Source organism: Buteo buteo, chromosome 17, assembly GCF_964188355.1.
Source record: "Buteo buteo chromosome 17, bButBut1.hap1.1, whole genome shotgun sequence".
NCBI classification, from domain to species: Eukaryota; Metazoa; Chordata; class Aves; order Accipitriformes; family Accipitridae; genus Buteo; species Buteo buteo.
Genome location: NC_134187.1, coordinates 30,148,258 through 30,171,573, shown reverse-complemented (window position 1 = coordinate 30,171,573; position 23,316 = coordinate 30,148,258). Strand labels below are relative to the sequence as shown.

Sequence of the window (23,316 nt, the reverse complement as noted above, 5' to 3'; positions counted from 1 at the left end):
TCCACCTTCCCCCAAACAGAACAACTTTATTCCATGGCTAAGGCCCCATCCAGCCGCGCTCCGCTCCCCTGGCGCGGGGTCTGCCTGGTGGTGCCCCATGGCTTCTACCCTACGTGTGTCCGTCCCGCCCCCCACCCCCAACCCCAGTATATACATCTATAGGGTCCATCCCCTACGGGAGGGTCACCGAGGTCTAGCCTGTGTCCGTTGGGGGCCACACAAACCACAACGGTGTCCCGTGTGGCTTGGCGTCACCTCGCCCCCCTGCCCGCAGCGCAGTCCGTACGTCCCCTGGTGTGGTGTCACCTTATCCCCCTGCCTGCAGCGCAGTCCGTGCATCCCCCCTCGTGTCCCCCCAGACGGTCTCAGCGGACAAAGAGGGGCTTGTGGACGCGCTTGTGGCGGTTGAGTGTGGCACTCTTGGCGAAGCTCTCCCCGCACTCCACGCAGATGTAGGGCTCGTGGCCGTGAGCCTGCGCTCGGTGACGCTCCAGCTCGGCCCCGTCGCGGCAGCTCTGCCCGCACTCCGGGCAGGGTGAGGGCTGGCCGCGGGCAGCATGAACCCGCTGATGCTTCAGCAGGTTGGTGCTCTGGGCGAAGCCACGGCCGCACTGCCCGCAGCGGTGGGGCCGGGCGCCCGAGTGGGTGCGTTGGTGCTTGATGAGGTTCTTGCTTTGGGTGAAGCTCTTGCCGCACTGCCCACAGGTGTAGGGCTTCTCCCCGGTGTGGATGCGCTGGTGTTGGATGAGGTTGGAGCTCCAGCTGAAGCTCTTGCCGCAGTCCCCGCAGCGATACGGCTTCTCCCCGGTGTGCGTCCGACGGTGCTGAACCAGGTGCGAGTTTTGGCTGAAGCTCTTGCCGCACTCCCCACAGGTGCTGGGCCGTTCCCCGGTGTGAGTCCGCTGATGCCGCAGCAGCTTCGACCAGTGGCTGAAGCTCTTCCCGCACTCGTTGCAGATAAAGGGGCGCTGACGGCCACCCCGGTGCCTTCCCCCCACGCCTTCCCCCTCTTCCTCCTCACCGTAGGCCCCCGCCGACGTCGCAGCACCAGAGCTGGGCTGCCCTCCTCGTTTCTTGCTTTTTGGGGCTAGGGGGCTGTGGGGGATGACGGTCTGGATGATCTCGTGGGGCAGGACCTCGTCCTCGCAATCGCTCACGATGCCGTCGTCGGCTGCGGGGGTGGGTAGAGAGGCTGGGGAGGGGGCTGGCACCCCCCACCCCGGGGACAGGTGCCCCCCCCCTCCAGAAATGGGTCCCTCCTCCCCAGCCCACCCTCGCCCCCTCCTCACCGATGTAGACCCTCCGGACCATGTCCCCCTCGTCCGAGTCGTGCAGCTCCACCACGCAGGGCTCCTCCTGCTCCATGGGGGCGGCCAGTGGACCCCGGTGTCCTGCAGGGCAGTGGGGAGCCCTGAGCTACCCCACCTGACACGGGACCACCCCCACCACCCCGCTCCCCGGCCCGAGACCCCCCCCTCAGGCTCCAGAAACTCATCCTGAATTCCTCCTCCCTGATGACAATTTGCATCTCGTTTCCTGTTGCGCCATGGCCAGTTCCTGTGTGCTCGGGCCACACCGGAGCATGCGGGAGCTGGGCTCAGAGCTGCTGGGGGGGCCCCAGGTCCCTTTGTGCCCCCCAGGTCCCTTCATGCCATCCCAAATCCCCTTATGCTGCCCCATATCCCTCTCTGCTGCCCCAAATCCCCTTGTGTCACCCCGGGTCCCATCATGCCGCCCCCAAATCCCACTGTGCCACCCCAAATCCTCTTGTGCTGCCCCAAAATCCCTTTGTGCGACCCCAAATCCCTTCATGTCCCCCCCATTCTCTCTGTGTGACCCCAAATCCCTTCGTGCCCCCCCCCAAATCGCTCCGGGGCCCCATTCCGCCGCATTACCTGGGCTCCCGGGGGGGTCTGGGGGTCCCGCTGCTTCTCTGGACTTGGCCCTGCTGCTCTGCCCTGGCGTTGGCTCCCGAGATCTGGGGGGGGGGGGCACACGGACACGGGTGGTTATGGCCCTGCAGCTGCGGGGGGGGGGCACTTGTCCCCCACCCTATGGATCTGCCCCCCACCCCCCCAGTCCTGGGGGGGGGCTGCAACCTCCCCTTAGCCCTTGCGCATCCCCCCCCCCCCCCCGCCTCCCCGGGGTGCTCCCCCCGCCGTTTAGCTCCCGGACGACTCGTGTCCCACCCCCCCCCCCGCTCCGTTCGGGGGTCCTGCAGCACCGGGGGGGGGGGGGATGGATCCGTCCCGGGGGGGTCCCTGAGCCCTCACAGCCCGGTGTAGGGGGGGGCCGGTGCCGGGCGGCGGCCGGGGCCATTTTGGCCGGAGGGAACCGGCGGAGGGGACCCGGTTGGGGGGGGGGGGGAGGCGCGGGGACCCCCGAGCATCCTCAGGGCCGGGAGGGGGGCGGCCCCGCCGCTGCCCCCCCCTCCCCGTCCCCGTGTCCCCCCGCGCTCACCGGCCCCGGCGCGGCGGCGCCTCCGCCGCTTCCGCCGCCCGCCCGGCCCGAGGGGGCGGCGGCTCCGCGCGGGCCCGGCCCCCGCCGAGGGGAGGAGGGGGGGGGGGGCGAGCCGCAGAGACCCCCCACGGCATCGCGGAGCGACCCCCCCCGGCTGCGGGTCTGCGTCGCCAGGGTGCCCGCAGCCCCCCAAAAGCACCCTACCCCCCCCCAGGATGCTCGCTGCACCCCAAAAGTGCCTGTACCCCCCCTCCGGGGGTGCCTAGGGCACCCTAAAGCTGCCTGCACACACCCCCCCCCCAGGATTCCCAATTCACCCCTAAGGTGCCTGTACTGCTCTCCTGGGGTGCCCAATGCACCCCAAAAGTGGCTGCATCCTCCTCTCCAGGGTGCTCGGGGCACCCCAGCAGTGCCTGTACCCCCCTCCCAGGGTGCCTCGTGCACCCTAAAAGTGCCTGCATCCCCCCCCACGATGACCACTGCACCCCAGAAACGCCTGTACCCCCCTCCCAGGGTGCTCCGTTGCTGCCTCTACCTCCCCAAAGGTGCCCGGTGCACCCCAAAAGAACCTGCGCCCCTCCCCAAGATGCCCGGTGCACCCCTGCCGTGCCTGTGCCCTTCTCCTGGGGTGCCTAGTGCACCCCAAAAAGTGCCTGCATTCCCCCCAGGCTGCCAGCTGCACCCTAAAGGTGCCTATACCCCCCTCCCAGGATCCCCTAGCATTGCCTGTACCCCCCCAAAGATGTTCAGTGTACCCCAAAGTTGCCTACATCCCCCCCAGGGTGCCCTGTGCACCCCAAAGTTGCTCACAGTCCCCCCTTGGGGAGCCCTGGAGGTGCCCGCTGCATCTGAAGATGCCCACACCCCTTCAGGAAGCCTGGTGCACCCCAAAAATGCCTGCACCCCCCCATTCAGCATGCCCAGTGCACCCAGAAGGTGCCCACCATCACCCCCCCCCAGGGTGCCCCATTGGTGCCCGGTGCACCCCAAAGCAACCTGCCCCTCCTGCCATAGAGTGTGGTGCACCCCAAAGGTGTCTGTGACCCCCTCAAATGCCTGGGGCACCCCAAAGGGGCGCAACCCCCCCAAAGCTGCCCAGTGCACCCCCCAGGTTTCCCAGTGCCCAACCAAAGATGCCCAGTGCACCCCCAGAGCTGCCCAGTGCACCCCCCAGGTTGCCCAGTGCACCCCAAAGGTGCCCAGTGACCCCCAAGGAACTTGCCTCACCCCCACCCCAGGTGCTCAGGGCACACAGCACCCAAATGCCCCCCCAGGGTGTCGGGGGGGTGCCAGTCCTCTCCCAGGGACCCCTCCCCACACTTGAGACCCTCAGCTCTGCCTGCCAGCACTCGGGGCCCTGCTCAGGGGTTTTGGGGGGGGTGTCTGTGGCACTTTGGGGTCTAAATGGGCTCAAAAAGATGAATTTCCAGCCCCGTGCCAACCCCGCACCCCACAGTGGGGGAAACTGAGGCATGGCACAGCAATCCGGCTGGACCCCCATGTGTCCTTTGACCCTAAACTGGGCCCCCCCAAATCGTTGGAGAGTGAGAAAGAGGGGCTGGAGCCACTTCCCACGTGAACTGGCCCATTCCGGGGGGGCAAATGGGTCCGGGGGAGGAATGCCAAGCCCCCCACCTGCATCTGGGGGGGTAAGGGGTCTTGCACATCGCCCTGGGAGGGGGCACGGGTGCTGCAAGGCCGATGAAGCCCCCAGCCCCCCACCTTTGCCCCTCCATCCCCTCTCCCTCCCTCAGTTCCTCCCGCCCCCATTTATTTTTGGGGTGGGGGGCGCAGCGCCGGGACCGCAAGGCACAAAGAAAAGCCGAAGCACCAGGACCCCCCCCCATCCACCACCGCTTCCCTGCCCCCCCCCAGCAGCTCCCCCCAGCCCCAACCCAAGATGGGGGGGGTGTCCCATTTTTTTGGGGGGGGCTTCCCAATCTCCTGTCGTTCCCCCCCCCCCAGCCAACCCCAAGGACAGCGGCTCATCCATGTGTGTCTTTCCCCCCCCCTTCCCGCAACACCCGCCGGCCTTCGACTCACCTCTCCGAGGCCAAAGGATGGGGTGGCGCGATGGGGTCTGGGAGGGGATGGCGAAGGGTTTTGGGGGTCCCTGGTGAGGGGTTTGGGGGTGCGAGGGCTGGCGCTGGCCCCCGAGCGCGAGGCTGGCGTTCGGGGGAGGCCGGGAACAGGAAGGTCCCAGCGTCATCCCATTCCCCCGGCCCTGCTGCCGCCTCGCCGCGAGCCGGATGCTTTTTTCCACTCGGCGAGCAAAAATAGGGGTGAAACCTTGGAAGGGGGGGTCCCCAACCACGACACCCTCAAACCCCACAGCCGAGCGATGGATCCTAGTGGGGAGGACAAGGGGGCTCAGCCCCTTCGGTGACGGGGAATGGTGGATTCGGGTTTGTTGTTTTTTTTTCCCTGCTCCGCTTGGAAAACATTCCCGGGCAGGAGGATTTGGGGGGAGTACACGAGGCTCATTATTGGGGGAGATGGCGGGGGGGAAATGAGCAGCCAGAGCCCCCCTAACCCCCCCACTTTGTGTAATGGCTCTGGCTCCAACCCCGTGCATTCCTCCCCCCCCCGCCCCGCTCCGGCAAAAAAATGGTTGGAAATTATGCAACGAGGCCGGCGCCTTCATTAATGGGATTGAGCCCAGCTCGGCACCGGCCCTGGGCGTCAGGATTTTGGGGTGCCTTCGGCATCCCCTTCTGCACCCCACCACCACCGCCCCGCTGAGACCCTGCAGCCCCCAGGAGGGTCTGGGGGTGCAAGGTTGGGGAGCAGCGGGTCCCCGTCCCCATCCCTGCCCTGGGGAGGTTGGGTGGCGCGTGCGGGCACGTGGCGGCAGCCGGCGTGGGAGCCGTCCCCGCGGGGCACCTGGCGCTGCGGCACCCGGCTCTGCTCCAGCCCCGACCAGGAGGATGGGAAAAACCTTTCCACGGTGGCGTTGGCGTCACCGGAATCGTGCCACCACCGCCACGGCCGTCGCCTCGTCCCCTAGGGGTGACGCTGCCGGGGGTGTCCCTGGAACCGCATGGCAGGACGACGCTCAGCAAACTCCGCTGCTCAGGGACCTTTTATTGATCTCATCGGCAGACCCGTGTGCCCCAACCCTGTACCCACCCCCCCACAACCCTCCTTGGCTTTGGGGGTGCTTGGGGTGCAGATGCCTAACCCTGGCTCCGCTGTGGGAGCATCCAGCCCCGTTCCCAGGCGCTGCAGTCCCCAGCCCTTGCCAGGGCAATGCCAGTCCCCCTTGCTGGGGATGCACCCCAAAACCCAATCCCCACCCTTGCATCCCCATCCCTCTATCTCCATCCCGGCATCCCCGTCCCCATCCCGGTGTCCCCCTCCCCATCACGCGGCGTGAAGCTTCTGATGCCGATGGAGCTGGGACTTGTGGCGAAAGCCGTCCCCGCACTCCCCACAGATGTAGGGCTTCTCATCGGTGTGGGTGCGGCGGTGACGGATGAGGTTGGAGCTGACGCTGAAGCGTTTCCCGCACTCGCCGCAGCTATAGGGTTTCTCGCCGGTGTGGGTCCGCTGATGCTGGATGAGGGCCGAGCTCTCACTGAACCGTTTGCCACAAGCGCCGCAGGCGTAGGGCTTTTCGCCGGTGTGGATACGTTGGTGGGTGACCAGGTTGGAGTTTTGGCTGAAGCCTTTGCCGCAGGCGCCGCAGGTGTAGGGCTTCTCACCGGTGTGGGTGATCTGGTGACGTGCCAGGTCCGAGCTGCGGCTGAAACCCTTCCCGCACTCGCTGCAGATGGTGGGGCGCAGGCGACCCCCCCGCAGCCCCAGCAGCTCCTTCAGCGGTCCCAGGCCCCCCGGGTGCCCCGGCGTTTTGGCCGGTCGACGTGGCGGCGCTTTCCGTCGCGGCCTCGCCGGGCGGCCAGGTGGCTCGCTGCCGGAGGCCGGTGGGCTGGGGTGGGCTGCGGGGAGAGGAGAGCTGGGCACCGGCGGGACGGCGTGGGGATGGGTGGCACCGAGGGCAAGGGGATGGGCCCAGGGCTGTGTCCCACTGAGCCTTTCCCGTCCTATTGGCACCTTCTCTGTCCAGTCAGTCCCTTCTCCACCCTTTTTGCCCCTTCTCCATCCCTTTTGCCCCTTCTTCATCTCTCTGTCCCCTCTGTCCCTTCTCCATCCCCTCATCCCCTTCTCCATCCCATTGATACCTGCTCCATTCCCTCTTCCCCTTCTCCAGCCCCTCTGTCCCTTCCCCATCCCTGCTGCCCCCCCTCCATCCCTTCTCCAGCTTCCCTGTCCCCTCTCTGGTTTGGGGACAGCAGTGACACCCCTGTCCTGCTCCCAAGCCCTGGTTTAACTCCCAGCTCAGCCCCCACTGTGTGTCCCCACCAACCCGCCCCATCCCACCCCAAGGACAAGTGTCCAGGCTCGGGGGGCAGGAGGAGGTTCATGCACTGGGCAGGATGCGTGCGGATGGCACCACCGAGGCGGACTCGGAGCCCAAATTCCCTCTGCAAACCATGGCTGGAGTTGGGGTACCAGGAAACCCCATGGTGCAGGAGCAGGGCATCCCTGCACCCCAGGATCGGGGCATCCCCATGACATGGGATCAGGACATCTCTGCACCCCAGGATCGAGGCATGCCTGCACCCCGAGATCGGGGCATCCCCAGACTGTGGGGTCGGAACATCCCTGCACCCCATGACTGGGACCATCCCCATGGTGTGGGAGCACGGCATGCCTGCACCCCGAGATCAGAGCATCTCCATGCTGTGTGATCAGGACATCCCTGCACCCCAGGATCAGAGTGTCCCCAGGCCACAGCAATGGGGCATCCCAGTACCCCCAAATCAGGGCATTCCCATGTTGTGTGATCAGGAAATCCCTACACCCCCAGATCAGGGTATCCCAATGCCACAGGAATGAGGTACCCCTGCACCCCAGGACTGGAACATACCTGTGCCACAGAAATGGGACATTCCTGAACCCCCGAACTGGGGCATCCCCACACCGTGCAGTCAGGACAACCCTGCACCTCAGGATCGGGGCATCCCCATGCTGTGGGGTTGGGGTATCCCTGTACCCAGGGATTGGGGTATCCCTATGCCAGGAGAAGGGGGTATCCCCACTCCGAGGGACTGACGCATCCCCAGACGCTGGGATCGGGGTATCCCCATGCTACGAGACCAGGACACCTGCACCCCAGGACTGGAGCATCTTCTCCTTACAGGATCAAGGCATCCCTACGCCAAGGGATCGGGATACCCCCCTGCCATGGGAATAGCACATCCCTGCACCCCAAGACTGGGGTAACCCCGTGCTGTGGAATTGTTGTACTCCCATACGCTGGGACTGGGGTACACCCATGCCATGGGAATGGGACATCCCTACACCCCAGGACTGGGGTATCCCTGTGCTGTGGGATTGTGGTATCCCCGTGCCATGGGAATAGGATAACCCCACATCCCTAGGACACCCCATATCCTGGGATCAGGGTATCCCCATACCATGGGAGTGGGACACCCACACCCTCCGGGATCAGGGTCCCCCCCACCCTCCAGGATTGGGGGATCCCCATGCCGCAAGGTCAGGGTATCCCCACATAGCTGGGTCGGGGCAGGTCCACGGGGGGACCCCCAAAAAGGACCCCCCACCCCACTCCCCACAATGCCACAGGGACACACCGCGTGGGGACACCTCGGCCGAGCCCCTCACTGTGGCCAGGTGCCGCTTTGGGGGGGCTCACCTGCAGAGGTCCCCTCTGGCAGCTCGGCGTCCTGGGGGTCCCGGGGGTCCTGGGCGGACGGCTCCCCCTCCGTGTCCATCGCTGCTGTCCCAGCACGCTCAGACGGGGGGACCCTGCCCGGGGCGGTGAGAAGGAGCAGGCAAAGAGATGGGGTGACATGGGGGCACCCCCGGGGGGGTCCCGGCTGCACCCCAAGGGGGGTCCCGAACACCTCCATGCCTCAGTTTCCCCTCTTGATGCTGGGTGGGGGGGGCACCAAGGCCATGGGTTGGGGCTTGAAGCATCCCCCTCCCCATCCCAACAGCATCCCCCCCCCGCCATGCCCCCCACCCCTCTCATGGAGGGGGCCCCCAAGGTTTGGGTGGGGGAGGGCTACACTCCCCCCCCCCCGACTCTGCCCCGAGCATCGCCGCCATCTCGGGGGGCACCGGGAAGGGGAAAAAGAGGGGGGGGACCTGTCTGCCCTTCTTTTTAGGGGGGGGTCCCTGGCCCCGACTCACCGCTGCGGCCGGCCTGGCCGGGGGGCCGTGGGGGCCCGGGGGGGTGGCGGTGGGGAGCGATGGGTGGGCTGGAGCGGGAGCGGGGAGCGGGGAGGCCGCGAGCGGAAGGGCCTTCCCGCATGGCCGCCCTCGGCTCCCGCCGGCTGCCGGATGGCGCAGCTCTATGGTCGGGGGGCTGCGACCCCCCGCCACCGACCCCAAATTTGTTCCCGCCACCCCGCCACGGGGAACGGACATCCCCCCCCCAGGGGGGTATGGCCAAGGGGTGCGGGAGGAGGGGGGGGGGGCCGCCATTGCGGGCCTGGGCTCGGCAGCGGGACGAGCCTGGGTTGGGGGGAGTTTTGGGGTGTCCCGTCCCGTCCCCCCCGTGTGTCTGGGTGGGGGCTGGGGTGTCCCCTCCTGCGATGTGTCCGGCTTTGTGGGGGCACTGGGGGGAACGGGGCCCTCCTGGGGGTCCTGCTGACGCTGGGGGTTTGTGGCTGGGGGGTGTCGTTGGGGGGTGGGGTGGGCTCTTTTGCCCCCTCCCGTCTGGTGCCAAATGTTGACATCTAGGGGGGGACACAGCTCCCTCTGCACCCCCAAAACACCCTATCAAGTGCTTGCAGCTGGAGGGGGTGACAGGACAAAATGGGAGGGGGTGCCAGTGCCCCCCCCCCAGCACCCCAATTCAACCAGATGTTGGCAGCTGGGGGGGCATTGGCCTGAGAGTCAGGGCCCTCCAGCCCCCCCAAACTCTCCCACCAGATGTTTGCAGCTGGATGAAGCCACCGGGGGGACGACGACAACACGTGAGGGAGACGGGGGCACCCAATGCCCCCCCCCCCCTCCCAATTGGGGACCCCCCCCGGGCAGGAGGGACCCCCAGCTCCCACCAGCTCCCCGCTCAGCTCTATGATTTTAACCCTTCCCAGCCCGAGCGAGGGTTGAGCTGGCGGCTGTTGGCTGGGGGAAGCGGGCAGCCAGACTGGGAGTCACTGGTTTGAACTGGTGGCGGCGTGAGCCAGCAGCGATGGTCACTGTGGGGGTTTGGTGCCACGGCACAGGCGGCTCGGTGTCCCCTTGGGGCGACAGGTTTGGGGGTGCGAGTCCCACTGTCACCTGGCTGGGTCACCCCTCAAGCTCAGCTGTCACCCCTCAGGCTGTTGGGTCACCCTCAGGCGGGAGAGTCACCCTTTCGGGGTGCTGGGTCACCCCCCAAGCTGGGCTGTCACCCCTCAGGGTGCCGAGCCATCCCGTGTGACAGGGCTGGGCTGTGGTGACAACCCGCTCAGGTGTCCGCGGCAGGAGGAGTCGTCACACCCGGGCACAGACCTGTACCCAGCTCAGCCACTGTCTGACTGTCCCCAACAGGCAGAAAAACACCCAAACCCCGTCCCCACAGTGATGCCCCAGTGTCACACAGCTCAAGGACACCCCAGTGTCACCCAGTGTAGGGATGCCCTGGTGTCACCCTCGTAGGGACATCCTGGTGCCACCCAGCATAGGGACACCCCAGTGTCACCATCGCAGGGACACCCCGGTGTTGCCCTCAGAGGGACATTCTGGTGTCACCCTCACAGGGATGCCCTGGTGTCACCCTCCTGGTGTCACCCTCACAGGGATGCCCTGGTGCCACCCTCACAGGGACATCCCAATGTCACCCAGTGTAGAGACACCCTGGTGTCACCCTCGCAGGGACATCCCAATGTCACCCAGTGTAGAGACACCCTGGTGTCACCTTCACAGGGACACCCCAGTGTTGCCCTCAGAGGGACGTTTTGGTGTCACCCTCCTGGTGTCACCCTCACAGGGATGCCCCGGTGTCACGTTCCAGGTGTCACCCTCGCAGGGATGCCCCGGTGTCACCCTCACAGCGACACTCCGGTGTCACACAGTGTAGGGATGCCTCAGTGTCACCCTTGCAGGGACATCCCGGTGTCACCCAGCATAGGGACACCCCAGTGTCACCACCGCAGGGACACCCCAGCATCACCCTCAGAGGGACATTCCAGTGTCACCCTCCTGGTGTCACCCTCCCGGTGTCACCCCCGGTGTCAGCCGGCACCGTCCGTCCCCCCGGGGCGGCAACCGCGGGCCGGGGCCCGGGGCGCTCGGGGGTGCGCCAGGCCCCGTTGCTATGGTGACGCCGGGGCCGGGGGGGCGGGTTCCCAGGGCCCCCCTCAGCGCTCCCAGCTGGGGCCGCCGGAACCCAGCGGCTGCGCAGTGAGAGGGCGGATTGGTGGAGAGCCGGGAGGAGGGGCGGGGCTTACGGGCGGGAGAGGCTGGCGATTGGAGCAGAACAAAGGGAGGGCGGGACCGCCGAGGGCGGGGGCGGAAAAGTCGGGAGGAGGCGGAGCCTCGAGGGACTCCGGGAACCGGATTGGCGGAGAGGTCAGACCGGGGAAGGGGGGGCGCGGCCTCTTCCTGCGCATGCGCCGTTGCGCAGGTCCGTCACTTCCGGGTGGCGGTGCGTTTCCGCCTCCCGCTGGGCCTGGAGCGGCCGCGCCGAGACCGCGCGGACCCCCGGGACCCCCCCGGGACCCTCTGGGACCCCCCCCCGGACCCCCACCCTGGGACCCCTTGCTTCTCCCCGCGGCGCTCGGCGCGGCCCGGGCAGCTTTTCCGGCCCCTCCCCGCCATAGCGGGGGGGCCCGGCGTGGGCCTGGCGCCGGCGGCTCGGTGAGAGCCGCCCGGGGCATGAGGAGGAGAAGGAGGAGGAGGCCGGCCGACCCGCACTATGTGGTACATCATGCAGAGCATCCAGAGCAAGTACTCGCTGTCGGAGCGGCTCATCCGCACCATCGCCGCCATCCGCTCCTTCCCGCGGGACAACGTGGAGGATCTCATCGGCAGGGTGAGCCCCCCCTCCCCAACCCCCCGGCCCGGCCCTGGGTCGCTGCGAAACGCTCGGGAAGGAAATGGAAGGTTTGTAGGGGAGGGGGCCGAGGTGGAGAACCCCCTCCGTGAGCCAACGGGGTGCCTCGGTGCTGCGGGGGCGGTGTGTGTGTGGGTGTCTGCCCCCGTTTCGCGGCTGAAGGGTCAGGCCGGGCTGCGGGCATCGCTTCCCGCTGCTTGAACGCCCGTCGGGGTGAGGTTCTTGCGGCTGGGCCCCCCGCCTTGGCCCCGCAGAGGGGGCGGTCTGGGAGGTTTGCCTCTGCCCGGGTCACTCTTACAGACAGAGGAGAGCCCTGGCTAAACCTGGCTGATCCGGGCAGCTGCTGAGCTATTTCGGGTGGTGAGGGCTTCGCGGAGCGTCTTAAACCTCCTCGGAGATGCCCTTTCAAAGCCGACAAGCTCCCGGGTTCAGCCCGGGGCTGTGTCCCACCTGAGGATGCTCCCAGGGCAGCTCAGGCCATGCCGGAACCTTGCCGGTGGCTTTTAGACGGCTGTCAGTTTATTTACCAGAGGCAGAGCACCCCGCTTGCCTTTTCAACACCCTCCCCCCACCCCGCACTGTGCCCGCTGTCAGCCTCACACTAGCCATTCCTCGTGATCCTGCCGGAGCAGAGAGCTGACAGACAGAGAGCGGCTGCACGGGTTATACCAGACCCCTGCGGCACTCAGATTTCTTCAGGCATCGTTTAGTGACGATGAATTAATTAAAATCAAGCCTGGGAGCAGGGATGCAGACTGTCAAATGCTTTTGCCCGGCGGCGAGCTCTGTGCAGCTGCAGTTCCCGGCCTGAAAACAAACCCCAGGGCTTGCGCAGGAGCATTATGCTGGATATCTATTAATAAATCTTTTCTAACGATGCAAATTGAGGTGCATCAGCTGCTGGCTTGGGGGTGGAAAAGGGCCAAGAACGGGTGGGTTTGCTAATCCCGGCTGCGGTTTCCTGTGCTCTCGCAGGGCGCGGACGTGAACTGCATGCACGGCACCCTGAAACCGCTGCACTGCGCCTGTATGGTGGCTGACGCTGACTGCGTCGAGCTGCTGCTGCAGAAGGGAGCGGAGGTAAAGGCTTTTAAAGAACAAAACAACGTTATATATGCAAAGGTCACTTTGAAAAGGGTTGGGAGGCAGCAGTGGGTGCTGATAAACAGCTGAGGTTTGAGCCAACTGTTTTAAGCGGTGCTGGTTTTGTGCCCCCTCGCAGGGCAAAATGGGCCCAGGTGAAGGTTTATCGTCCCAGTAGGGAGCAAAATGTTTGGGCCCAGGATCTTGGGGGTGCCCGCTTCTCCGGGAAGGGAGGGTGGTTTTGCACTGGAAACCTGAGGGAAGAATTGAAACCTATATATTGCCTGATCTTTGGCAGCTCCTTCTGGCTGCTGGGAGGTCGTACCCCCCACTACCTGCCTCGTTTTCCCATCCGCTAAATTTGTGATGTGGAAACAGTTTTGTGCGGCACTGGCAGAGCTTCCCCTGATGCCGGCAGGAGCTGGGGTACCTCAGTGACCCCCAAATCCTTTCTTCTCCCTCCCCTTCTCCTGCAGGTCAACGCCCTGGATGGCTACAACCGCACAGCCCTTCACTACGCAGCAGAAAAGGATGAAACCTGTGTGGAAATCCTCCTGGAGTACGGAGCCAACCCAAATGCTCTGGACGGCAATAAGGACACCCCGCTCCACTGGGCCGCCTTCAAGAACAACGCCGAGTGTGTGCGGTCACTGCTGGAGAACGGTGCCTTGGTGAATGCCCGCGATTACAACAACGACACGCCGCTCAGCTGGGCGGCCATGAAGGGTAACCTGGAGAGCGTCAGCATCCTACTCGACTTCGGGGCGGAGGTTCGGGTGGTTAATTTGAAAGGCCAAACCCCCATCTCGCGGTTGGTGGCGTTGCTGGTTCGGGGATTGGGTACGGAGCGCGAGGATTCCTGCTTCGATCTTCTCCATCGAGCTATCGGACATTTTGAGCTGAGAAAAAACGGCAGCATGCCCTGGGAGGTGACCAGGGATCAGCAGCTCTGCGAAAAGCTCACACTGCTCTGCTCGGCCCCTGGTACCCTACAGACGCTGTCACGTTACGCCGTACGCCGCAGCCTGGGCGTGCGGTTCCTGCCGGAGGCGGTGAAGCAGCTGCCCTTGCCCACCTGCCTGAAGGAGTACGTGTTGCTCCTTAGTTAAGCAAAAGACAAGGCGCCAGGGCTCTTCTGCACCGGCATTCGGCTCCCTTTGTCACTGCTTCCTCGTGGCAGCACTGGGGGTGAGGTTGACCGCTTGGTTTGGGACTCATGGGTGCCGGATTCCCCTCCCCGGTCACCGTCCTAGTTTTCATCCTGCTCTGCTCTTCCACCTGGGCTGGTGCAGGGCAGCAGGGATCCACCAGTGCTACTCACAGACGTCTCCATGTTGTGTCTCTGCCCACAATGCCTGCTTGGTGGCTCCTCCCATGCGCTATCCCCTCGATTTTGGCCTTGTGAGATGAGTGATCCCCCTTTAATGGCAAATTATATCCCAGCTGTTGGATTAACCTGGTTTTTTTTCCCCTTTTTTTGCATTGGGGCAGACTCTGGGAAAGAAAGGCTTTCTGGGTGTGGGGAGAACAGGGAAACCCTCCTTCTTCGAAGGACCTGGGGCAGGAAGTCAAAAGAAGGTGTTGTCGGACCCAGAGAAGTCCTGTGGGATGTGTCGGCTGGAAGTCTGGTGGAAAAACTCACCTTAAGTGCGCGTAGCAAGCCTGTACATTGTGTAAAAGTGCAGGCTGGCACCTTTGCTTGGCGCGAACACCTGCACACAGCCACAGCTGCCCCAGCACAACACCCCACAGACAGGGCAGACCTTGTGTGTCCGTGGCTCCCGGTGCTTCAGGTGGACGTGGGGCATCCCTTCAACACATGGAAGTGTATTTTCCTTTCTTATCTATAATTTTTAAGATGCATCAGTACTGTAGAGGGGAAGAGGGTGGGAACACCTCAAAAGCCAACACTTTGTGGGGCTGTAATTCATGTGAGTGGAGGAAATGTTTCCCTCCCTCTCCGGAGTAGCTCTGCTCAGAGTGCAGAACGCTCCATGCCCCTGAGCAGAGGGTTTCCCTCCTGTCTGCCATGCAATAACCCACCCGAGCTCTTCCTTTGCTTTGGTTTTGCACCATCAACTCACCATTTCATTGTTGATTTTATGTACGCGTGTGTATATACAGATTTTCGGAGGAGACATGAGGATGTGCTGGCAGCGGGGCACCAGGCAGGACCCCCGTGGGCAGCATCTGCTCTCTGTTCGGCACGGCTCACTCTTGGTGGCAATGGCATCCCTGCACGCACCGTCATGTATTCACAGAAATAAATGGCTCACCGCGTGCTGGAAGGTGTGTGTGTCGCACACTTGTGGATGGGATCATTGAGGGAGTGCAAGGGGTTGGACCTGCTCCTTTGGGGTCCTCCCTAAACAGGGAGGGTGCGTCAGGGTGGAGTTTGGGGGTGCTGCTGCTGGTGGTTTTGTTCCCATGCTTGTTTTCAGCACGACGTACGGTTCCCGTCACACCTCTGAGAACAGTAACATCACCTTGTCTGTGATGATGCCTTGTTAAACCCTCATTCTGATGAGTTCTGTGTGGGTTTTACCTCCGAGTGCAGCCTGCCCCCTCCAATTCCCCTTGCTGCTCCCAGCCCACCCTTCACACCCCTGCCTCTGCCCTTGTCTGGGTTTTTTTTGGATCTTGATGATGCACTGAGCTGCATCATACTCCACATGCATGTTCCTCACCCAGGGATCCTCTGGGAGAGCTGCGCTGTGCTCTCGGAGGTGAAGTGAGGATGGTAAACTTTGATAGTTACTTTACAGGAGAAACTTGGAGGAGAAAAAATCAGATTATATGTACTTTATTCCTCCCTGTTGTGCTGGGAAATGAAGGTGTCAGGACCAGGGGTGCCTGCGGGGCTGTGCGAGCCATGTTCCCCTTCCCCAGGGGCTGAGCACTGGAGGATTGGAGCATGATTCGTGTTTGCCACCATGAGCAGATGGTGAGTTTATTGAAGCATTTTAATTCTGAATTTTTAACGCTAAAGTGGTGCCCTAGGGACTCTATCCGGACTGCTTGCTCTCAGCTCATTGCAACATCCTGCTGCAACACTTGGGGAACCACTTGTCTGTTTAAAAAGCCCATAAAATACCTAAACCGACCCTGAGGAAACCCTCTGCTTCAGTAAAACTGGTCTTTTGCTGAGGCAGCGGGTGCCCTCGGGGCGTGGAGGTGCTGCCTGGCTTCCCGGGGGGTGCGAGCTACAACGGGGGTGCTTGTTTCAGAGGTTCCCCAGAGCAACACAGGGACATGCTCTGGGACAGGGGAAGCCACGCTGGTGATCGCCTCTTAGATGTTGGACTCGAGTGAGATCCTCTTGCGTGTGACATGCTCCAGGTGGGCTTTCTCTGAGGTGTCCAGCTCAATGTTGTACTTGGCCAGGATTTTTAGGATGGGACGAAGCTTCAGCCACCACTGCTCCTTGGGGATGCGGTGACTGGGAGAGAGAGAGAGGGTGGTATGATGGTCCTGGGTGGAAACAGCGCTACATTGCCTGGGGAAGCATTCCCAGCCTGTATTTATCCTTCCTGGGGTTGGGGCACGGTCTCGGGGTGAAGGGGGAAGGGGGGCACCTACTCGAAATCCGTCTGCTCCTTGAGGTCAGTGATGGGCTGAAAGACGAGGCTGCGCTTGCGCATACCCAGCAGGCAAGCCGAGTCGGCCGTGTTGGCGAAGATCCGACCTGTGAGGGGAGGTGGGGAGTGAGCTCAGTGTTTTGGACCCTTGAGGAGGGGAGAGCACCCCCCAAAATCTGCACGGGAGTTCTTTGTATTGAGATATCAGAACACGCGTGCACATTGGGAAAGGCGGGCATTTTCTTTTGGCCATCCCACCCTGTGGCTGTGGGGAAGGGTAGGGGCCTTTGGAAACAAGGCAGAGAAACCCCCCAGGTGCGGCACCCACCGTGCCGGGAGCACTCCTTGATCTTCCCGGTGATCCAGGCCACTGCCTTGGCACCCATTTTGGTGCCGAAGTTCCTGTCGAAGGGGGTCGGGGTGCCACCCTGCACCGGAAAAGTCACTGGGTGAACATGGGGAAGCCCCGAGCAAGGGTCTCCCAACCTGCAGCCCCATCCCTGGGGGCCACATTCCTGTTCCCTGGGGAGGGTCTGTACCTGCTGCATGTGCCCCAGCACATTTTTCCGGCAGTCGAAGATACCCTTCCCCTCCTCCGAGTAGAGGTTGAAGATGAAGTCGGTGGTGTAGTTCTCATTGCACCGCTCGTTCCTGCACCAGGGGAGGGAGATGGGCTCGTGAGGGGGTGACATGAGCACGGCAGGTCTCAGTCGCCCCCCCTGCCCCCATCCCACCCCAGGGACGTACCTGAGCACCAGCCCCCTCTTCACCGTCGTCTTCATCTTCTCAGTTAAATGCTCCACGTTGACCTACACAGATCATGAAATGGGCATTGGGGGGCTTGGAATTGGGAATAAATGTGGCCTGGGGCCATGGTGATGCCTGGAGTGGGGGGACATGGGATGTGTGGGGGGTCCCCAACCTGCAGGTCATGGATGTTGAAGTGCTCCTCATAGATGTAGGCGGCATCGGCACCGGCCGCCAGCCCCGCCATGGTGGCCAAGTAGCCGCAGAAACCGCCCATAGTCTCGATGATGAAGACGCGACGCTTGGTCCCAGCCGCCGACTGCTTGATGCGGTCACAGGTCTGTGGAGGTGGAAGAATTGGGGTGGAAAAAAGGGATTTACGTTAACGAGTATTGCTGCTGTTAAATGGGGAGAGGGGGCTGGGGGGTGCGGGGCCGCACTGTGGTGATGGTGTTGAGCGCGGTGTCAGCGCCGATGCTGAAGTCAGAGCCGGGGACGTTGTTGGAGACGGTGGCGGGGATGATGCAGAGCGGGATGCAGAGCTCCTCGTACTTGGCCCTCCCCTCCATCAGCTCCAGGCTGCCCGTGAAAGCCTGCGGGCAGCAGGGCGCAGGGTGTCAGCACGGGCACGGTGCCGGCAGCTGCCTATGCCCTGCCACCCCTTCCCCGCTCACCTCGAAGCCACCGATAATGATCAGCCCGTGGATGCCGAAGTTGCTGATGCTGGTGCTGATTTCCTCAAAGTATTTCTTGGGCAAGGTCCTGGGAGGATGAAACCTCCCTGTCTGAGCCTGCCCAGGGTGGGGGACTTGACCTGGGACCCCCCCCCCCCATGGGGTTTCCCCCCGGGCAGTGCATTACCTCTTTGTCCCCAGTTTGGATCCTCCCAGCCCTGTCCAGCTGCCAACCCTCTCCCAGCTGATCTCTTCCAGCTGGGGGGAAAGCAGCAAGTTAGAGGGGAAGGGGAGAAGGATTTTGGGGTGCACCGGCCTTGCTGTGACTGTATTGGAGCAATATTGGGGTAACCCAGTGACCCCCAGGCTGGGGGACAACAGTGGGATGAAGCACAGTGGTGCTGGGGTTAGGAAGGGGGTCGAGCACCCCCGTCCCAGGGGATCCCCTTTCCCTGTGGGGCTGTGGCTGCCGCTTTTCGGGGCCATACCCCATGCACCCCCTTTTCCTCCGGGACCGCACCTTCCCGTAGGCGAGCCCTTCGAAGCCGTCGTGCACCGCCAGCATCCGGTGCCCGTGGATGAGTCCGATCCGCACAGTCGACCTGACGGCCGCGTTCATGCCGGCAGCCGGGGCGCCCACATTGAGCACAGCCAGCGTGTAGCCGCTCTGCGGGGACGAAGGAGCCAACGCTGGGGGGGTTGTGGGGTTCAAGGGGACCCCATCGCCCCTTCCCCGCTGCCGTACCTTGGTGGAGGGAGGGCGGATGTGTGCCAGCAGCTTGTACACATTCCAGTTGTTCTGGAAACTCCTGCCAAGGGGGAGAAGGTGGGTGTGGGAGCCCCGGGGGTGGCCAGAGCCCCGGGTCCCCGCCACGGACAGGGTGCAGACGCTCACCGGCCCCGCAGCTTCAGGGCATCATCAAAGCGTCCCTCGTTCATCGCCGTCGTCACGTCTTTGGTCTGGGGGGAGCAGAGATGGGTGGGTTGCAAAGATGGATTGGTTTGCACCACGCCGGCTGGGTTTGCATCGCGCCGGGTTTGCAACGTGCCGTGGCATTTGCATCGCACCGAGCGGCTTTGCATCACGCCCGGCCAGGTTTGCATCATGCCGGTTGACTTTGCATCACACTGGATGGGTTTGCATTGCACCACCTGGGTTCGCTCTACATTGGATACGTTTGCATCCCACCGCGCGGCTTTGCGTCGTATCGGCCGGGTTTGCGTCGCACCCGTCTGTGAGGAGTGCAGGGGGTGTTCCTGGGGGTCCTGTCCCCCCCCATACTCACCACCTGGACGCACTCCATAAGGGGCAGGCGCACGGCTTGGTTGCCCGAGAGGCTGACGACGCAGGCGGGGGTGTCGGGGGTCCCCTCCAGCAGAGCCATGACGGCTTCAACACCCATCCGGCTGCCCTGTGGGGATAGGGATGGGGACGTTACCCCCCCGGACCCCCCTCTCCCCCAGGGCCGGGGTGGGAGGGAGCTTCTTACCAGGATACGGTCGAAGGCGGAGGGTGTCCCGCCACGCTGGACGTGGCCCAGGATGGTGACCCGGGTGTCATAACCCAAACGCTTCACCACCAGCTGCAAGACAGGGATGCTCCTGGATCTGGCCCCGTAGCAGGACCGGGAAAAGGCCGGGGAAAAAAAAAAGGGGTGCTTGCTCCCTCCCTCCCCGCTCACGTTTTTAATGTCGTCAGAGGTGATGGCCTTGCCGTGCTTGTCGATGGCGCCCTCGGCCACGATGATGATGTTCAACCTTGAGCCGCCCACGCGGGTCTGGGAGGGGGAAGACGGGGGGTCACGACAGGGACAGGGACGGGGATGGGGATGAGGTGCCTGCTGGAGCCTGTCCTACCTCCGTCAGCCTCCGGCACAAGTGATCTTCCCAGTCATCCTCGGGGGGGGACTCGGGAATGAAGACCCAGTCGGCACCGCAGGCCAGGGCGGTGATGAGCGCCAGGTAGCTGAAGCAGGTGAAAAAGAGGCCGTTCAGGGTTTTTTCCTGACTTTATCGGGAGCCGGATCTGGGTGATGGCGCGGGGACGTACCCGCAGTGGCGACCCATCACTTCCAGCACGAAGGTCCGCTGGTGGCTGCGGGAGACACGAGTTTCATCCCACGGCAAGCCCGAGTGGGGCCCGGACACCTGGGTCCCCCCCTGGTGTGGGGGACCCGGGGGGGTCCCCGTCACCTCTGGGCCGTGGTGGTGATGGCATCTACGATCTCCATGATACGGTGCAGCGCCGAGTCGGTGCCGATGGTCATGTCAGTGCCGCAGAAGTCGTTGTCGATGGAGCCCACCATGCCCACGATGTTCAGGTAACTCGACTTCTTCGCCTCCTCCGCCGTAATTCCCCCTGCCGCAGGGTGGGACACCCCCTTTTCCCTCTGTGTCCCCCCCCCAAAACATCCCCACGGGGCCAAACACCAGCACAAACCTCCAGCGTGGGGAAAACCCCACCTTTTTGTGTACAACCCCCCTGATTTTGGTGCAGACCCCCCGATTTTGGTACAAAACTCCCTTTTTCTTTTCACCCTGAAGAAGAAATCTTGGGGGGGGGTCCCATGGAGGGACACACACACACACACACACGTACCCACTTTAACCAGCTCGGCCAAGAGGCTGCTCCACTCGGCCCGGAAGGTGTCGGCGCCGGTGAGGCTGCCATCGCCGCCGATGACGCAGAGGTTGGTGATGCCGCGTTTCACCAGGTTACGGGCGGCTTTCAGGCGTCCCTCCCGAGTCCGAAAATCCTGGCACCGGGCGCTGCCGATGACTGTGCCCCCCTGTGGGACCCCCGCATGGGTGCTGGGTCACAACCCCCCCCAGCACCCCTGTGTCCGTCTGTCCATCCCTCCCCCCCCCATCCCGGCTCCGGTTTCGGGTTATTTTCAGGCTTGACCCCCGTGCCGTGGCGTAGGGTTTCACCGTATCCCCCCCACCCCTGCCATCGGTGCACTGAGCTGGCTGGGCTCAGCCGCTGCTCACCAGTTGCAGCATCATGGAGACGCTTTCCCACGTGGCCTCCTTGATGTTGTCCCCACCGTCCACCAGCCCCTGATAGCCCTGGGAGGGGGGGACACAACCTGATGTTGAAATGACCCCCCTCCAGGGTTTGGGGGGGGGGGTGTGTGTCTGGGAAAATTGGGGAGGGTGGGTGGGTGTCAGCACCGACCTCATGCACGAAGTAGACCTTGGCACCGGTGTAGATGCCCACCCGCACCACGGCGCGGACGGCTGCGTTCATGCCTGGGGGAGGAGGAGGAGAATGTCACCCTGGGACGCCCCCAAGGACCCCCCCCTAAAGCCATCATTTCCCTCCACCTTGCACAACACTCAGCTTGCCCCCCCCCAAGCCCTCCGCCCCCCCCCCTCCGGCACGGATCCGGCCCCGCAGCTGCCCGGGTTATTTTTGCCCTGTTGACATTTAGCAGCGGCGCCGCATGACACCGGGTGACAAGCATGGTGGTGGTGGGGAGCCAAGCGGAGACCCTCGCGGGCTGGATGAGGCCCCCACCCCTCCCAACTGTGGGGTACCCCCCCCATCCCCGGGGTCACCCGGGTGGAGGACAAGCTTTGGGCTGAATCCCTCCGTTTTTGGGCAACGCCAACACTTCTCTGGCGTTGGCTTTATGCCAAAGTGCTGCCGCCGTCCCTTCAAGCCCCTCCAAATTTTGGCAGGGGTTACGTGCACCCAGACACCCCCCTCCACCCCAAAACTCCCCTTAACTCTACCCCACGGCTTCCTCACCCCACCGTCCCCCCAAGGTCACCCCGCAAAACTGCAACCCGGAGAAAACCTCTGGAGCAACTCAACCATCCGCAGGATCTGGCCACAAAGTCCCGTTTTCACCTGGTTTCTCCCCAAAATAGGGCTTCACCCTCATGCAACCACTGGCTTTCGGGGTCACCGGTGTGTCCCTTACCCTGGGCGTCCCCCCCGGAGGTGAGGACGGCGATGGCTTTGCCGGCACCCAGGTTCTCGGTGTGCCCATGTCCTGGCGGTGTCTGCGCCATCTTCTTGGCTGGAAAAAGAGGAAAATTGGGTTAAAAAAGGCTGGGAAGGGTGGCGAGGTCCCCCCCGGTCCTGCTGGCACCCGCAGACTGGCACCCGCAGCCCCGCCAGTCCCTAAATTGGGCCCCCGGAGGGAGGGACGGCCCCGCTGGCAGCGGGGGGGGGTGTCCCCTCCCCGGTATGGTGGGGGCATGGGGGGGGGCACGGTCCTGCAGGTGCTGGTCTGCCCTCCTCACTGGTGCCAGTCTGTCCTTCTTACTGGTGCCAGTCTGTATTCCCTGCTGGTACCAGTCTGTATTCTCTGCAGGTACTAGTCTGCCCTCCTTACTGGTACCAGTCTAACTTCCTTACTGGTGCCAGTCTGTATTCCCTGCTGATGCCAGTGTGTCTTCTTTACTGGTACCAGTCTGTATTCCCTGCAGATGCCAGTCTGCCCTCCTTACTGGTACCAGTCTGTATTCCCTGCAGATGCCAGTCTGCCCTCCTTACTGGTGCCAGTCTGTATTCCCTGCTGATGCCAGTGTGTCTTCTTTACTGGTACCAGTCTGTATTCCCTGCAGATGCCAGTCTGCCCTCCTTACTGGTGCCAGTCTGTATTCCCTGCTGGTGCCAGTCTGTATTCCCTGCTGGTACCAGTCTGTATTCTCTGCAGGTACTAGTCTGCCCTCCTTACTGGTACCAGTCTAACTTCCTTACTGGTGCCAGTCTGTATTCCCTGCAGATGCCAGTCTGCCCTCCTTACTGGTGCCAGTCTGTATTCCCTGCTGGTGCCAGTCTGTATTCCCTGCTGGTACCAGTCTGTATTCTCTGCAGGTACTAGTCTGCCCTCCTTACTGGTACCAGTCTAACTTCCTTACTGGTGCCAGTCTGTATTCCCTGCAGATGCCAGTCTGCCCTCCTTACTGGTGCCAGTCTGTATTCCCTGCTGGTAACAGTCTGTATTCCCTGCTGGTACCAGTCTGTATTCTCTGCAGGTACTAGTCTGCCCTCCTTACTGGTACCAGTCTGCCCTCCTTACTGGTGCCAGTCTGTATTCCCTGCTGACGCCAGTGTGTCTTCTTTACTGGTACCAGTCTGTCCTCCTTACTGGTTCCAGTCTACCCTCCTTGCTGACACCAGTCTGTATGCCCTGCCAGTGTATCATCTTTACTGGTGCCAGTCTACTCTCCTTGCTGGCACCAGTCTGCTCACACTGCTGGTACCAGTCTGTACGCATTACTGGTACCAGTCTGCCCTCCCTGCTGATACCAGCAGGCACTGACCTGGCGGGTGTCCCCCCCTTGGGGCAGGGGGGAGGAAGGTGAGGAAGAGGAGGATGGCGGCGAGGGAGAGTGCGGCTGAGACGAGGAGCCGGGAGGTCTCAGGGGAGAGCTCGGGGATGGTCACCATCGCCCGCCCGCCGCTGTCACCGGAGCTGCTGTCAACCGAGTGGCTGTAATGGGATCGGCTGTAATGGGATCGGCTGTAACGGGATCGGCTGTAACGAGATCGGCTGTAACGGGATCGGCTGTAGGGATCAGCTGTAATGGTATTGGCTGTGACGGGATCGGCTGTAATGGGATCAGCTGTAACAGGATCGGCTGTAGGGATCGGCTGTAACGGGATCGGCTGTGGCAGGAGCGCCCATGGGGACCAGCTATAACAGGATCAGCTGTAATGGGATTGATTGGCTGTAATGGGAGT

The 23,316-nt window shown here is 63.4% G+C and overlaps 3 protein-coding genes across 5 annotated transcripts; 1 reads left to right on the top strand and 2 right to left on the bottom strand.

The window, feature by feature from the left end:
* Window positions 1–14: 14 nt before the first annotated feature.
* On the bottom strand, window positions 15–8,149 carry LOC142041070 (uncharacterized). Of its 2 annotated transcripts, XM_075049651.1 has the most exons (4): window positions 4,504–4,906; window positions 1,896–1,978; window positions 1,290–1,391; window positions 15–1,171 (listed from the first exon to the last, which is right to left on the bottom strand). In XM_075049651.1, the coding sequence occupies exons 3-4, from the start codon at window positions 1,363–1,365 to the stop codon at window positions 366–368; spliced, it is 882 nt and encodes a 293-aa protein (XP_074905752.1). In that variant the 5' UTR covers window positions 1,366–1,391; window positions 1,896–1,978; window positions 4,504–4,906; the 3' UTR covers window positions 15–365. The 2 variants fall into 2 exon arrangements, with proteins under 2 accessions (XP_074905752.1, XP_074905753.1); XM_075049652.1 differs by lacking the exons at window positions 1,290–1,391; window positions 1,896–1,978; window positions 4,504–4,906 and adding exons at window positions 2,795–2,798; window positions 5,828–8,149 and having other exon boundaries at window positions 15–968.
* Window positions 8,150–11,137: 2,988 nt separating this feature from the next.
* Window positions 11,138–14,898, top strand: ASB8 (ankyrin repeat and SOCS box containing 8). Of its 2 annotated transcripts, XM_075049653.1 has the most exons (3): window positions 11,143–11,512; window positions 12,509–12,613; window positions 13,093–14,898. In XM_075049653.1, the coding sequence occupies exons 1-3, from the start codon at window positions 11,396–11,398 to the stop codon at window positions 13,723–13,725; spliced, it is 855 nt and encodes a 284-aa protein (XP_074905754.1). In that variant the 5' UTR covers window positions 11,143–11,395; the 3' UTR covers window positions 13,726–14,898. The 2 variants fall into 2 exon arrangements, with proteins under 2 accessions (XP_074905755.1, XP_074905754.1); XM_075049654.1 differs by lacking the exon at window positions 12,509–12,613 and having other exon boundaries at window positions 11,138–11,512.
* Window positions 14,899–15,403: 505 nt separating this feature from the next.
* Window positions 15,404–21,769, bottom strand: PFKM (phosphofructokinase, muscle). Its single transcript, XM_075049607.1, has 22 exons — window positions 21,545–21,769; window positions 20,794–20,867; window positions 20,607–20,684; window positions 20,215–20,404; window positions 19,809–19,974; window positions 19,666–19,710; window positions 19,473–19,581; window positions 19,298–19,393; window positions 19,106–19,198; window positions 18,902–19,027; window positions 18,511–18,575; window positions 18,361–18,424; window positions 18,136–18,282; window positions 17,803–17,873; window positions 17,616–17,703; window positions 17,382–17,534; window positions 17,117–17,281; window positions 16,942–17,003; window positions 16,734–16,845; window positions 16,523–16,622; window positions 16,196–16,301; window positions 15,404–16,055 (listed from the first exon to the last, which is right to left on the bottom strand). Exons 1-22 carry the CDS (start codon window positions 21,633–21,635, stop codon window positions 15,908–15,910), a joined length of 2,349 nt encoding a protein of 782 aa, XP_074905708.1. The 5' UTR covers window positions 21,636–21,769; the 3' UTR covers window positions 15,404–15,907.
* Window positions 21,770–23,316: the final 1,547 nt, after the last annotated feature.